This window comes from Mustela putorius, unplaced genomic scaffold (genome assembly GCF_011764305.1).
Source record: "Mustela putorius furo isolate JIRA1106 unplaced genomic scaffold, ASM1176430v1.1 tig00003869_pilon_pilon_pilon, whole genome shotgun sequence".
Classification (NCBI taxonomy): domain Eukaryota; kingdom Metazoa; phylum Chordata; class Mammalia; order Carnivora; family Mustelidae; genus Mustela; species Mustela putorius.
Window position 1 is genome coordinate 31,384,568 of NW_025422021.1, and position 15,875 is coordinate 31,400,442.

The 15,875-nt window shown below is 55.9% G+C and overlaps 1 protein-coding gene across 7 annotated transcripts in view; it reads left to right on the forward strand.

Moving 5' to 3' along the window:
• The first annotated feature begins 753 nt into the window (after positions 1–753).
• ANKMY1 (ankyrin repeat and MYND domain containing 1) overlaps positions 754–15,875 on the forward strand; it is a 44,303-nt gene continuing 29,181 nt past the window's right edge. For 2 of the 7 annotated variants that reach the window (XM_013051858.2, XM_045066574.1), the window contains exons 1-7: positions 769–1,051; positions 1,441–1,612; positions 3,722–3,917; positions 5,734–5,877; positions 10,468–10,940; positions 12,713–12,929; positions 13,121–13,309. In XM_013051858.2, the coding sequence (XP_012907312.2) occupies positions 1,458–1,612; positions 3,722–3,917; positions 5,734–5,877; positions 10,468–10,940; positions 12,713–12,929; positions 13,121–13,309 (1,374 nt within the window). In that variant the 5' untranslated portion in view covers positions 769–1,051; positions 1,441–1,457. Of the gene's footprint in view, positions 1,052–1,440; positions 1,613–3,721; positions 3,918–5,733; positions 5,878–10,467; positions 10,941–12,712; positions 12,930–13,120; positions 13,310–15,875 lie in introns of all 7 variants that reach the window. The other 5 variants (XM_013051860.2, XM_013051859.2, XM_013051862.2 and 2 more) reach the window with 5 other exon arrangements.

Below are 15,875 nucleotides of genomic sequence, written 5' to 3' on the forward strand. Positions count from 1 at the left end.
TTCCCCTTGCAGCCTGGGGCGAGGATTCCAGGCCCCGCGCCTGAAGAGAGCCCCACCCCTCTCAAAGCCTCCAGTGGCTTCAGTGGCAGAAAGCCCTTGAGCTGTTTCCCCCTGCTGCGCCTCGGCTTCCTAACCCGATTCCCTGCACTACCCTCTCTCTGGAGAGCTCCCGCGCCGCCTCTGAGACCCTATCCAGGACTCGTCCCTCCGCAGTCTTCCCCAGTGACGCTTCGGTCCACACAGCGAATCCTTGTCTCCGTGACCTGGAGCCCCTCGGTCGCCCTGTCGCAGCAGCGGACAGCTCCCGCTCCGTGTCTGCTACAGACTTGCACGGAACCGACGAAAATCGGCTTTGGAGTCCGGCAGAGCTCCATCAGAACTTGGCTCTGCGGCGTGCGGGCACGCGGCGCTGGGCGAGCGAATCTCCTTGTGCCTCGGTTTCCTCCGGTGTCCCACACGCACAGTCCCCGTGCTCCGTTCCCGGAGGCGTTGGAGCTTTTAGCGCTAAGCCCCGGGGAGGCCCTGTCCCACAGCTTGCTCCCCGTGCTCTGCTGGAAGTGGATGTTGGGGTTCGCGGTGGAGACTTGGCCGGCAGGTTCGCCGCGCCTCTTGCGGGGCTCAGAAGGAAGCCCAGCACGCGCGGGAGCTTGGGGGGGCTCGGCGGGGGAGGGCGCTCGGGGCCGGGTGAGGTCACAGAGGGACGCCCCTGGGCGGGGCCTGGGCGGGCCGGGCGCGGGGATTGGCGGAGGCCGAGAAGCGGTCTCCAGGGAAACCCGACGCTCTGGGCTGCGGGGCGTAGCGCGGGGCTGCTCTGAGCTGGCGGTTCTGGGCGGACCGGAACGCTGGGTGCCAGCTCTCCGAGCCTCGGTGCGGCCCCGCGGCAGGGGTGCGGTCGGGATCCCGGCGGGAGCGCGGGGAGCTCCGTGTCCTGGAGCTCGTGGGGGGCGGCGGCGGAGGCCCGTGCCTGGCACCCGACGTCCCCTGGGACTGGCCCTCTGACTCCCGGCCCGGGGCCGGCAGGCTATTTGGGACCCGGCAGGCTTGAGAGGCTGTGAGTGTGAGGTCCGGCGAGGGCCGCGTCCCTGCACTTGTCGGCCCATCCTCGCGGGCTGGCTCCAGAGGCCTGTGGGAGAGGGGGCGCCCGCTGTTTGTGGCCCCTCTGGGGCCATTAGCAGGCATAATACTGAGCCCAACACAGGACCCTAAGAGGTCGTGGGAGGGTGGCTCCAACCGTCCTTAATGTGGTTCCCGCCGCCCGGGAGGGACCAGGAGCCCCTAGGGGCGCTGGCGAAGGTTTCTCCCGGAGTTTCCAATAGGATGGGGCATCTAGGTTAGGGGGAGGGGGCTTTGTTTCTCTGAGGTGGATGGGGGCTGTGGGCCAGTCCCTGGACGTCGCCAGGAGCCCTGAGGGCAAATGTGGGTCCGTGGCTTTGCTTCCAGGTTCGAAGACGAGAGGCATGGAGAATAGTTATTCCTCAGCCTTCTATTTCGAAATCCCAGATGTTAACATCTATGAAAATCAGCTGGTGGGGAGGGGCATCATGCCTGCTGCCACCAAGGACCAGGGAACCCTGGAGAGGTCCAGGACAATGGAGATGCTCTTTACCAAAAGGTGAGGGGTGGGGTGGGGGCTCCCACAGGGTGGTTTCTGCCTGACCCTGGGGGCCACTTAGCTGGGATCCAGCATTGGGGAAGGTGTTAAAAACCACTAAAAGTTATTTTGCTCCTCAAAACTCCTCTCTGGAGAGATAGGAAAACCTTAACGTTGTATCAGCAACCCCTGAGGAAAATTACAACAGTTGATAAGGAGCCCCCTGCCTGATGTCCGCATACTCCTCCTAGCTCTCCCACTCTGCCTTTCTGTGTCACTTCCTCATGGCCTTAGGAACATCGGCTTTATACTGTGGCCTTCCCAAGTTGGCACAGCTTCTTCACAGTACGGTAACTGTGAGAAGGTCTACTTTGGGCCAGACACCACCCTCAGAGCCTTATCTTGGCCTTCTGTGAAACCCACCCTGTAATCCTATTGTATTTGTCCCCGGTACAGACTGTGTCTCCCTGGCTCTTCCCGGCGCCAGAATCCATGTTAAAGGCCTCATCCCCAATGTCATGGTGACTTGCATTTGTGAACAGAAGCCCAGCACACCCTCCCATGGATCAGCTGTCCTCCATGCCCCCCACCCAGCCCTGGAGATGGAGGGAGTAGATTTAGATGAGGTCGTGGGGCCCCATGGTACGATTACTACCCTCATAAGAAAAGGAAGAAGCTAAAGCTTTCCCTCTTGGCCTCACCAGGACACAGTGAGCAGGTGCCGTCTGTGAGCTAGGAAGCTGGCCTTCACCGGGAATGGAGTCTGCAGGCACCCCCAGCCTCAGGGCCCCTTCCAGACTGAGAAACAAATGTGTGTGGTCCAAGGCCCCCAGTCTGTGGGGCTTTGCAATAGTCTGAGCGGACTGACAAGAGCCCCCCTTTTGCAGAGGAGGCAAATTGCTGAGTCACAAGAGGGGAAGGGACCAGTCTGGTGGCAGAACTGGGGGGCCAAGCCCTTGTGCTTGCCAGCTGGCCGTCTCTGGGGACCCTGCTCCAGGCCTTGGAGCTGACTGGTTGTGTTAATGATGTTCCTGATTGATCTTAAAATCATCTCCATTTGTTTTTTAAAAGAACATTTCCCTTGGTTCCTATTTGTTGAATTAAGCAACTAGGGTATCCAAGTGGGAGGAGAAGTGGTGTAGGAGTTTGCTGGGGCTGCGACAGGCTGCCACAGGCTGGGCATCCTGAATACAGGAGACTTATTGTCTTTCAGTGTGGAAGCTGCAAGTCCAGGGTCAAGGTGCAGGCAGGGTTGTTTCTGTTGAGAGTGAGAGGGAGACTGTGCTCCAGGCCACTCTCCTTGGCTTGTAAGTGGCTGTCTTCTTCGTGTGTCTACATATCACCCTCTCTCTCTTCATGTGCTTCTTTATGTCCACACTTCCCCTTGGCTGAAGGACAGTAGTCACACTGGCCCAGGCCCATCCTAGACTGTCCACCTGACAGTGGCAGAGGTCCATAGACCAGAGACACCAAGATGCAGCATCTCCAGAGAGCCCTTTTGACTTGAGAGGGAGGCAGAGAGGGAGGCCATGTGTGTGTGATGGTGGGTAGGAGTAGGTCCTCTTTTAAGTCAGGATTTGTACTTTTAGATAGCAAGAGCAAAAAAGAAGCAACCTCACCTTGGTGCCCATTCTCGGCCCCATCCCTGTTGCCATCCATCTGTCTGTCCTACCGGTCAGCTTGCTGCTCCTCTCCTTTGTTAGGCCATTCACGGGCCCATGCAAGTCTGCCAAGCGTCCACCTCCTGCCCGCTGTGCACCAGCTGCCGGCTCCTGAGAGAAGCCCCTGCCGGGAGCACTCTGGGCTGGTGGAGGGCACAAGGCTTGCCCTGAAAACAGGTGGAGCAGGGCGACTGTCAGCCTCCAGGTAGCAGAGCTGGGTGTGCCTCCAGGAAACTGGCAGCCATTTAGGCATGTGGAACAGACACAGGGTTGTGCACTTCCCGTGTGACCTGGGGTCATCACTGTACCCCCCCGTACCTCAGTTTCCCTTTCCGCAGAATGAGGGTAGCAATAGCATCTGCCCTGGGGGGGTGGTTGGGAGGAAGAACTGAGATGGCCTGGGGTTCTCGGCACCGTCATTCATCAGGCCTGTGTCATTGTGTCCCTCCCCTGCTCTTCACCTCCCTAGAGACATCCCAGAGGCCCCGGAGGAGGAGGAGGAGGAGGAGGAGTCTGAGGGTCCCTCCGGGAAGCAGGACCTGAAGGAGACCTACATCCAGCTGGTCCAAGGCGTGCAGGAGTGGCAGGACGGCTGTGTGTACAGAGGGGACTTCGGGCTGGACATGAAGCTGGGGCATGGTGAATTCTCTTGGCCCACGGGTGAGGTAACCAGCTCCCACTGCTGCTTCCCTCCTGGCCAGGCTCAGCCAGCCACTGCTGTCTCGCTTCTCCTTTCTTTCTCTTTCTTTCTTTCTTTTTTTAAGAGAGGGAGAGAGGGAGCAGGGTGGAGGGGCAAAGGGAGAGAGAGAATCTTAAGTAGACTCCATGCTTAGTGCAGAGCCAGACATGGGGTTGATCTCACAACCCTGAGAGCATGACCTGAGCTGAGAACAAGAGTCAGATGCTCAACTGACCAAGCCACGCAGGTGCCCCTGGTCTCTTCTCTTCTAAGAGGAACGTGAGGTGAACTTGCAGACCACTGGCAGGAAGGGTGCTAGGCTAACCTCTTTCTCACTGGAAAAGTGTCTAGAGAGAAACCTTATAGACTTTCAGGGTCCCTCCGGGGCTTTCTCCCAGGGAGTGGACAGAAATCCCACCCTGTGCACACACACCCAAGTGACCAGAGGGCTAAATGCCTGCCCCTTGCAGTTCTACACAAAGAGTATGCAAGTTAAGATTTTTTTTTTTTAAAGTTGGGTGGACTCTGATTTCCTCTTACAGAACCATGCAAATTAGATGGGTGCTGGTGGGAGAGGGACTGCCCCAGTCCTGTGCCTCTCTACACGGCAAGTGTCCTTGGGCTGGACGGGCTCCCCAGGAACCATTACTGAGCTCACATTCAACCCCCGGGGAGACTAAAAAGGGCCTCTGTTGGATATTGGAACTGAAAAGTCCATCCCTGGGGGTCATGTTGCCCTAGGCTTGGCTGGATCCACGGATTCCAATGACCCTGTTGGGCCACCTCTCCCCATCTTCATGTGGGAGGGTCCAGAGTGACCCTCCACCATCTGGTAAGCCCACAGGAGCTGCATCACACACTCCTGGGAGAGAGGAAAGGCCCACTCAAGGCACTGATCTGGCTGGGGTGTGGGTCCTGTGGCCAAAACCAAGTAAGGGCTCGGGTCAAAGGCTGGAGTCCTCAGGCTGGCCAGGCTTGGTACCATGTGCCTGGGGGCTGGGGTCAGTCCACCACCAACCGCATGGGTAGTCCTCTCCATGACCAGAGGAAAGAGAAGGGACAGCAAGCTGGCAACAGTTGCCACCGCGTTCCTCCAGAGTGGTCTGTGAGCACTGTTGGACCCAGCCCACTCCTGCTGCGGACAGAGGCTGTCAGCCATGCACCAGCAGCAGTCTGGGGGTTGGAAAGGGCTCAGAATGGGCATCACATTCTTTTTTTCCTCCCAAGACCCCTGTAAAGGGGTCTTGGCTCAGACAGACCCGCCCCTGACATCTGTGGGGCTCGGCACAGAACAGATAGAGGCCTGCACCCATGGCTCAGGATGGAGGCCTTTAAAAGCAAAGCCACTCCAGGGTTCCCAGCCAGGGTTCATAGCCTGCCCCTGGGGCCACAAAGGGGAGCTCGAGGCTGGTGGCCTCCCCACTGCCTGGGCCAGCCTGCTGCCTGGGAGCCCAGGAGGATGGAGCTGAGTCTGGGTCAGAGCTCCTGCGTGCAGCCGGCTCCCACCCAAACCCTGTCCTGGCTACAGCCACACCTGTGCACATTCCCTGGCCTGGGCCAGGGTGGGAGGGAGGGAGCAATCGTGGCCACCAGGGCACCCACCCCCGAGCACCTGCTCTATACAGGTAAGGGACCACCTATAATGGACACTGTGCTCCCCAACTTGGAGGGAGCCTGTGGCTGGCGTGGCTAGCACCACCCCTGGGGGCCGCTCTGCCGCCAGCCTGGAGGGCTTCCTGAAGGGTCCTGGGGGGTGGCAAGGAGTGGCCTCTCAGGCCTGCCAGTTCAGGGGCTCTCCACAGACTTACCGCGGGCAGTGTTATCGTGACCACCGCCATGGGCTGGGCACCTACCTGTGGCCCGACGGCTCCAGTTTCACCGGCATGTTTTACCTGAGCTACCGAGAAGGCTATGGCACCATGTTCCAGAAGACCAGGCTCTTCCAGGTGAGGGGCGGGCTGCCCTTTGTGCAGGGGAGGGTCGGGATGCCCTGTATTGGAGGAGGTGGCGAGGCTGCTCCATGTGCAGGGGAGGGGCAGGGTTACCCTTTGTGTGGGGGAGGGTTGGGGTCCTCCAGGCCCCTGGATCAAGGGATATTTAGGTTCTGGGGAATTTTATTTGTGTACCAAGTGGTAGCTTTGTTATTTGTGAAGATTAAAACAGTGCCAGGTGGGGGCGCCTGGGTGGCTCAGTGGGTTAAAGCCTCTGCCTTCGGCTCAGGTCATGATCCCAGGGTTCTGGGATGGAGCCCCACGTCAGGCTCTCTGCTCGGCAGGGAGCCTGCTTCCTCCTCTCTCTCTGCCTGCCTCTCTCCCTACCTGTGATCTCTGTCTGTCAAATAAATAAATAAATAAATAAACCAAAAAAACAGTACCAGGAATAAGATACAATAATAGGGCTCATGAGAAGAAGACGAACCCAGCAAGAAGACAGGCCTCTCCCGGGTCCCGTTTTCCAGAGCAGGGCTGGATATCAGTCTCTGTGTGTCCTTTAGAGTCAACTGTAAATGCACCGTAAATGTTTAGTTTTTATACATAAACCAGATCATCTCACATACGGTGTCTTGAAACTTGTCAATGACATAACTTTCCTCCTCTTGCGTTCTCCCAGGAAAACCCATCCACGTTGGTTTACCCCTTCTCAGGTGTAGAGCCCTGTGACTAGGACTGCCGTCAACACACAGGAAACTTCCATCCCCTGACATGACCCGTGCCCCTTTGGGACAGTCCCTCCTCCCGCCCGGCCCTCAGCCAGTCCTCTTGCTTCTGAAAGAATGTCCTGTTAACAAAATACAATATGTAGACCTTTCACTTAGCAAAGGGCATCAGAGATCCATCTGCGTGGCCGTGAGTCCAAAACTCGGTCCCCAGCGCTGAGTGCTCTGGCAGCGCCTGGCTCGGCCACCGTTGTCCCCCCAGCTGATGGGTGCTGGGCTAGTTTCCAGCTCTGAGCAGTTGTGAATCAACCTTCTACACACATTTATGTACGGTGTCTTGTGGTTGTGTGTAGCCCCGCCCTCTAGTCCCCCATGACCCTGAGATTCAGACATATTTGCATATGTCACAATTCCTTTCTTTTACTAGGAAGCAGTATTCCATGGTGTGCATATGACATAGTCTTCATTGCTTCATGGAGAGCCGCATGTTTGAGTTCTTTCCAGTTTTTGGTTCTTATGAATGAAGCTGCTAAGAACTGGATTACAAGTCCTCCTGTGCCTGTCTTTTTTTGCATTTGCATAAATACCTGGGCGGGGATTGCTAGCCACTTGTTAGGTGTGTGGCGCATTTTACAGGACACCCCTCAGTGGTTTTCCAAAGTGGCTGTGCCACATTCCGTTTCAGCCCATCAGATGCTAATGTTGTCCTTGCTCCACGTTCTGTCAACCCTTGGTGTCATCTGCTGGTTTCATTTCAGCCACTCGTAGGCTTATCAAATTTTCTTTCCTAGTTCTTGCTTTTTTTTATATCCTAGTTATAGAATCTTAGCTTAACCCAAGGTGACCAAGACTTTTTGTCCGTGTTCTCGCCTCCATGTTATGGTCTGGGTGCTGACATTCAGGTCTGTGATCCATTTTGAGGTAACTTTTGCATTTCACGTGATACGGGGATTGGTTCTCCTCCCCTCCCCTGCCCCCATGTGCTGGTGTCCAGTTGTTCCTGGGCCGTCGGTTGAGAAGACTGTCCTTTTTCCACTGCTGGCCTTCGTGTCTTTGTCAGAAACCCGATGCGGGACACAGGTCTGGTTGTCTTTCTTCATGCAGTGTCAGGATTGGCCGGTGGGGGACGGGGTCTGCAGTCCCATCGCCTCCCTTTGTGTGATTTTGGAGAATATCAATGACCATTATTTCATGAGAGGCTGCATGACAGCGACATTCTAAATCTACAATTCCTCCTCCTTTTATTAACCAGAATTCCTTGATTTATGATACCTTTCATCAGCTGTTTGGTTACTTGGAAGTAGTTTAATGGGAAAAGCAAAATGACCCCTGACCCTTTCCCTTTCTTTGCTGGTTGTCAGAGTTGTAAGGTGATTGCTCTCTAACATTCTTCAGTGGTGATCCGTGGAGCTTAGGGAATGGGTTTCGTGTCTTTATAAACTCATGGATTTTAACAGATCTGGTTTCCCTCCGTACATCGCAGTCGCTAAGCTCTTGGAGACCCGGTTGGTGCTCTTCGGCTCACGGGAGCCCCTGGAGTTTGGCTCTTGCACTTGACACAACTCCAGCTGGCTTTGGTGTTTTTTTTGCATTTTGCTATGAGGAGTCCCCGGCTTTTTCCTCTGGTTTTTTACTCAACAGCCACGGTATTGTATTTGCATATCTTTCCTCTCCGTCTTAAAAATCTTCATTTCTAACCATTATCATTTCTTACCTGTTTTACATCATAAAATACATATGACAGTTTCAGAATAATAACATAGCATTGTGACCCCCACTATGACTCCTGAAAGCAACTCAATGCTCGTTTGCCTTCCTTTTGTCCCCACAGCTGACCCCTCAGCAATGTGGAACACAGTCATGGAACAGAATTCCTCTCTGCTCAGTTAATCCAACACCTGGATGTAGAGCTGCACTCACTTGTTTTGCTTTCATTTTTTAGGATCTGATTTTTAAAACCTTGCTTTAATCTTGTTTTGTACTTATGTTAAAAAACCTGATTTTTTTTTTTCTGAAGGCAAACCCAGCAAGTGTGGCCCACCCAGAGGAGCTGGGCATCCATCCCTTCTCTTCTCTCTGGTGTCCGCTCTTGTCATTGGTGATTGTTTCTACTGCTTTATTTTTGCATGTGCACACACGGGCCCGGGCGAGGTCCTCCCACTTAGGCGGTGGGACATGTGCTCTGCGAGCTTTCCACGGTTGCCTGCCGTTTCCCGTCATCCGGGCATCTTGTGTCCTTATAGCTGGTTGGGAAGGATTGACCAAAATGGGAGCTTTTCTCCCGTCTTTGTTGTGCCAAAGGGCCCAGCGGTGAAGGTCTCACTCGTTAATCATTCTGTGCTTTTGTTGGTGATCTTTTGGATACATTCATTCCTAGAAGGGCATTTTTTGATTGCAAATAAATGTGTATCAAAGACAGATTTTTAAGCCTGTGTTGTGTTGCATCCTGTAGACATGACTATTATTAGGATTATATTTTGTTAGCATTGTAGCTGTTAGTATTATTATGGTCTGCTGCTCTACAACCGTCGTGAATGTATGTGACCATAGCTTAGAGGACATTGGGATTATTTCCTTTTGATAGATTCCTAGAAGGGGAGCTCTTGGGTCAGCTCTTGGGGTATGAGCCTCTGGACTCCTCATAGATCTGCAGCAGCTGCTTTTCCAACTGTCTGCCTCCCTGAGCCTCTTGCCTTGCCCTGTCCCCAGTCTTAACCTGCCCATCCCATCTTGTGGCTCATGCCTCTTCAGTGACCCGGAGCTTCTAGGTTGCATGTGCACTGCCCCCACCCAAGCCACTTTCACAGACTGTGGTGACACTTCCTGCCCTCTGGCTGCCCCGCAGATTCTTCCAGAAGTCCTCTGCCTTCCTCCTCCCCTGTGTTGAAGTCATCCTCAACACATTTTGCTCATTCTTTTCTCATTTCTTTGGCCTGTTCTAGACTGCAAGCTCTTGTGGGCAGGGCCTTGTGTCACAGAGCGTTATATGCCACGTGCCCAGCCCTGGGGCTTGCAGTCGGAGAGCTCTGACACAGGTTTCACAGATGAGCGCACAGATCCTGGGAGGGACACAGATGCCCCGACTGGGTCAGGCCCCTGCAGCTTTGCCCAGGCTATTTCCTTGGTCCTCCCAGTGACCTCCACTGTCTTTCAGTGTCAGCACAGGGGGCACACAGCTCTCTGGGAAGGGGGGCTTCTCTCTGAGCTCCCTGTGCTGGAGCGCTTCTCCCAGTTTCCTTCTTGGGGGGGGTGGTTGGCATTGTCTTTCATTCAAGACCCTCCTGGCCGTTCCCACTCCATACATCCCCCGCGCAGCACAGACAACATCCCGCCCAGTGGGAGCACCCAGGGAGGTCCAGGAATCACTGTGCTCCGCTGGGTTTGCTGAAAGGGAGGGTTAGCTTTCCCCTCCTCCCCTTCCTGCCCCCTTCTTCCTCTCCCTCCTCCCCCTCCTCCTCCTGCCTTCTCAGTTCATGCCCTCTGATGTCTCTCTGACCCAGTGCCCAGCAGCTCTGCCCCCCATGCTGCTGGGGTGCCTGGGCTGGGCCCCCCGGTGCAGCAAGGGGTTCCCTGAGATGAGCCCACACGTGATATTCCCCACATGTTTCTGTGTGGAGACCCCCGGGGGGTATCCCCACTTTCCCAGTGAGGCTGCCCCTGACCACCCCTGGCCCACAGCACCTTTCTCCACCAACATGTTCTGTGTTTACACATTTGCTTTTGGCCCCTGGGCCTGGTGCCTGCTAAGCCTCCACAAATATTTGTTGAATGAAAGCATACAATTCTTAGGATGGTTGAGTTTTTTGATTTGAAGAAGGCAGTTGCAGAGCAGACAGCCCCGCTGAGCTGTCTCTTTGGCGCCGGTGAACCCGGCTTGCAGGGGCTGTACAAAGCAGACCAGCGGTTCGGGCCGGGCATTGAGACCTATCCCGACGGCAGCCAGGACGTCGGGCTATGGTTTCGGGGGCAGCTCATCAAGCTCTGCACGGAGGTCCCCGGCAGCTTCTCCATACACAACTACCCCGAGTACTCGGGCTTCCTCACGCACGCTCCTGCTAGAATCAGCCTTTCAGGCAAGGAGAAGACGGAGTGGGGCCTGCTTGAGGAGCACGACCCCTTTTTCTATGACTATAAGCGACTTCTTCTGAATGACAACCTAACCCTGCCTCCAGAAATGTACATCTACTCGACTGACAATAGCCACCTGCCTATGACCACCTCTTTCCGCAAAGAATTAGATGCCCAGATCTTCCTTAACGATATCCCTCCGTTTGTTGAGGATGGAGAGCCCTGGTTTATAAAAAATGAGACCCCCTTGATGGTCAAAATCCAGAAGCAAGCTTACAAGTACAGGTAAGTCCTCACACCGATCCTCCTCACTAGGCGCCCAGAAGACCAGCTCCTCTCCTCCTCTGACAGGCCTGTGCTCGGCACCGGGACCCCTGGGGGGGGTCCCTGGGGCCTGGCTGAGTAATTTGCAGGGCCATCTGTCCGGTTAAAGCAAATGTGCTTCTTCTGTTTGATGCAAGCAACCCAGTGATGGAGGGGGAGGGAACGCCACGCTGGGCCTGAGTGCTGGGACATGCTGGGTTTCGAGGAGAGGGCTGGGGCAGGCAGGTGCTGGGGCCATCAATGGTGGCACAGCAGACTGGTACTCGGGCTCCTGCTCACCAGCAATTGGCGGAAGGAGCTGTCAGGAAGTTGCTTGATGAGCACAGAGCCAGGGCGGGCCCTAGAATGTAGAGCCTGGCAAGGCGCCGTGGAAGAGGGTCAGCTCCTGAGCTTGTGGGGCTGAGTTCAAATCTGGGTTCTGGGACCCTATACATGTTTCCTCTGTGCCTGTTGGAACCAGCACACCAGCCTCTGCAGGTTGTGTGTGTGACCAGGTGTCCCATACTTTGGAATCTGCATGAAGTCCACGCAAAGAGAGGGGACTGCTGTCACCCTGAAGGATGAGTATGGCTCTGACCCGAGAGCCAAGGTCGGGGACCAGGGCAGCAGTAGTCGGGGGGCTGGCCGAGCCTCGGGCTTCTTCAGAATGGCCGAGAAGGATGGCGCTGCTCTGTGTTGATCCCCAAAGATCCTCTTCCTCTCCTTCCCGGCCCTGGAAGTTAGCAGCTACCTGATGGAAACTGATCTTTCTAAGTTAAAATTGTCAAGAGTATTTTCATTTGTTTACTTAACTTTGTCCTCTGATGTCACTAAACCATTTTAAAACTCATGTTTTGTGAGCACAAGTGGCTGGCTACTTCGGGATTCACGCACCCCCCCATCCCTTCCGCCGTCCTCCCTCCCCCATCCATCTCTCCACCCACCCACCGCTCCATCCACCTGTCCATCCGTCCCTCCATCATGCAGACATCAGCTGAGCCAGTAATTGTTGGCAACTGGGCACAGAAGCTGCCATAAACCCATAGATTCTTGACTGTGGAGGAGGTTCTGTGCACACAGGAGGCTTCAGTGTGTGCCGGTGAACAGGCCATGGGACTTGCATGTTACCTACTCAAACAGAAAAGCAATTGAGGGGCGCCTGGGCGGCTCAGAGGTCAAGTATCTGCCTTCAGCTCAGGTCATGATCCCAGGGCCCTGGGATCAAGCTCCGCGTTTGGCTCCCTGCTCGGCGGGAAGCCTACTTTTCCCTCTCCCTCACTCCCCTGCCTGTGTTCCTTCTCTCACTGTCTCTCTCTCTGTCAAGTAAATAAATATTCTTTTTAAAAAAGAAAAGAAAAGAAAAGAGAATGAGCAGAGGTGGGATGTGAGGGCTTGGTGCTGGGCGCCAGACCCATGTGTGTGCCCAGCCTCCTTCCCGCCTGGGGCTGGTCCTGGGAGAGCCCCCTTCACACACACATGAAGTGGCCGATGACTCGGGGATGTACAGGGCCCATGATAAGCTTGAGCATCGCATCTGGGGGCCGCGGGTCACACTGCAGTGCTGCGTCTGCACTAACTGTGACTGCCCAGTGGGGTAACCCCCAAGGTGCATGGGGCCTGAGGAGTGGCCTCAGGGGAAGAAGAGGGCTTGGGGTTGAGCAGGGTGAGGAAGGAAGAGGAGGGGTATGGAAGGGAGGGCCCAGAGTGGGCGTCCAGAGCTGGGCCCTCACCACTGAAGCCCGTTGTTTTGCCAGGAACAAGAAGGCTCACACCAGCTGGAACATGGGTGCCATCTTGGAGGGGGACCGGAGAAGCTTTGCGCGTTGTGGGCCCAGGGAGAGGCTTGCCGAGGGCATGATCCTTAGGGCCAGGGAAGGGAACTATGACTGGATCTACGGGATCCTCAGGGATGGCCTTGCCAGCGCTGACGTGGCCGATGCCAAGGGCTACACCGTCCTCGCCGCAGCCGCCGTGAGTCTCCACGCGGGGTGTCCCCGGGACTGTGGACCAGTGGCAATCTGAGATCCTCTCCCTTCTGCGGGGCTACTGTCCTTCCAGCCCATAAGTGGGATGTACAGGGTCAGAGGACAGAAGGCTAGGGACCTTGTTAGTGTGGGCCTCACTCACCTGCTGTCCTCGTGAGGCTGGCTTCCTCCCTCTAGGTTCACTGTCACAACAACATCGTCAGCCTTCTGCTGGACAACGGGGCCGACGTGAACAAGTACACAGACGAGGGCCTCACGGCACTCAGCATGTGCTTCCTTCTCTACTACCCATCCCAGTGCTTCAAGCCCAACATTGCTGAGAGGACAGAGCCTAAGCCCCAGGTCAGCTCCTCGGCCTGGCCCCAGGTCTGCAGCACCCATCCCCCAATCTCTGTCCCCCATCCTCCATCCACTTGTCCTACTTTCCTGGCAGTGGTCCCCAGCCTCCCCATCTTTGTGCAGATCGGCTTCAGGTGGGGTGAAGGGACACTAAGGCCCAAGGGCAGGGAGCAGGAGGCAGGGACGGAGCCAGCACACCTGCTCGGGTGTCCCGAGCTCTTGTTGCAACACCAAGGGATCTGTGTCCCATCCCGGCCACATGCACAGTGGTCAGCTGGAGACCCTCCTGTAGGCCCAGGGAAGGGAGGGAAGGCTGGTAATTTGAGAGGGAAGTCCCCCTTTGCTGGGTGTGAAGAGTGCTGCCCAGAAGTCCCCTGTCAAGTGTTGGCGTGAACTCCTGCTTCATATTGTTTGGGAAGCACCCCCAGCCATGGGACCATGGGGTTCCATGGTGGTCCTGCGTTTCATCTGTCCGGGAGCCCCACCACTGCCACAGGGGCGCTCTGTACGCCTCTGTTCCAGCACGGGTTCCCAGCAGGGTGGTGTCCGAGGGCCTGCTCTCCGCAAGGCAGGGCAACCCCCAGGGCCGGTCTCCTGAGTGCTGGCTATGGGACCGCATTTCCACACCCCTCAGGAAGCCCTGGACCCTGAGGGTCAGCCCTGTGAGGCCAGCAGGCCTGGGACTGACCTCTGCCCAGCAAGCCTTCCGTGGGGGCTGTAGCTTTCTCTCCTTGTGGTCAGGGCCCCTTCTGGGTGGGTGAGGGAACGGCACTAGAAAAGGTCCCTGGGTGGGGACCCTTCTCTCACCTCATCCCTGTCTCCTGAATTTCTTCCTTGAGAAGAGGCTTCTACTGAGCAGTAGCCTATGCCCTGCGGTAGGCAGAGTGTCTCAGTTACCAGACCATGGCCCCTGCCCCTGCTTCTACTGGACAGGCCTTGGCTCCTGCCTTTAGTTCTCTGGGGGGGACCACACCAGGTCCTGAGGATTTTAGGGTGCGGGGTAGGTGGGGGGAGCAGGTGCATGTGCGAGGCCAGAGCCCTCGGGTCCCGCTGCTCTGGGTGGGGAGGGGGAGCAGGTGTGGTGGAGGTGAGGAGGCCAGGTCCCACAGGGTCTTGTTGGCCTGGGTGAGGAGGAGGAGCAGGTGCATGGGGTTGGTTGGGGAGAGAAGGGAAGACCCCACAGGGTCCCGCTGGCCTGGGTGGGTCCTCTGTGCAGGCAGCCAGGAGAGGTCTCCCAGGGAGGTGGGAGCTGAGGAGCCCGCAGGAAGTCGAAGGTGGAGGGTTTGAGAACGAGCTGTAGGGTCCCTTTGCTTTTATGACACCATTCACTTGTATCTGGTTTGTGAGTACTCTCTCCTTCTTGGCCAGAGGTGGTTAATGTACAGGAATGACAACTTTGAAGTTTCAAGGTGACGGTGTGAACGGGGGTGGAGATCACTTTGGCCCCTGTGCGGTCACCCCTTCATTGGGAGTACTGTCCCCACAGCATCTCCAGGGGGACGCTGGCTGTGGGGAAGCCTCATCCATTATTGGGGAGGCAGCAAGAGCCTCAGAAAGCATTTATTCGTGCACTTAAAATACTCGTAAAAATCACTCCTCTACTTTTTTTTAAATTTCTTACTCTGAAACACATGACATGTACACAACATAAGAGAAGGAATACATGTGCGAGCTTGTGGGGACGTCCCCGACTAGGCAGCTGCCAGCAGGTGGCCCCCCCACTGCGTCCCCAGCCTGCCACGCCCCCCCTTCCCTGCTGCGCGCAGTTCAGAGAGAATTCCATCCACATCAGCGGGTTTCAGCTGTCTCCTAAAGACACATTCTTAGCCCACCACAGAACCCCTCATCTCACCTGAAAAGTTAAACAGCAAGTTTTGAGTCCTCTGGGATCCCCTGGCACTCCCCCGCCCCCAGCGTTTCTGCCTCAGGGGTCTGGGGTTGGACCAAGAATCTGCATTCTTGGCTGTGCTGATGGGCCCTGGGACCATGCTTAGAGAGCAGAGACTGTGAACTGGGCATGCAGGAGAGCATCTGCGGGCAGGAAGGTCACACAATCCCCATTGCCAGTCCTGTCATCTAAATGTCTCTAGGACTGGGGCGCCTGGGTGGCTCAGTCCCTTGAGTTTCTGCCTTAGGCTCAGGTCATGATCTTGGTATCCTGGGATCGAGCCCTGCATTGGACTCCCTTGCTCAGCCAGGGGCCTGCTTCTCCCTCTGCCCCTCTCCTCGTTCATGTTCTCTCTCTCTCTCTCTCTCAAATGAATAAAATCTTTAAAAAAATAAATGTCACTAGGAGTGACATTAAAAAGAGGTAAAACAGGTGGAATTAATTTTAGTCATCTATTTTATTTAACCATGTGTATCCACAATTGATTCTCTCTGTGTGTAAAATCAGTATCAGGACAGGGCGACATTCTGCTTTGTCTGCTCACGTGCACCCCGGATCTGGACGGGCTCCAGGTTGAGAGCTCCATTGCCACATGTGGCTGGTAGCTGCTGTATAGCTTGGGTCTCTTTGTGATGCCCCCAGATGTTTGCATCCATCCTTGGGTTTCTGCAAAGCATTTTAGTGTTGTCGGCCGAGACGCCTGGA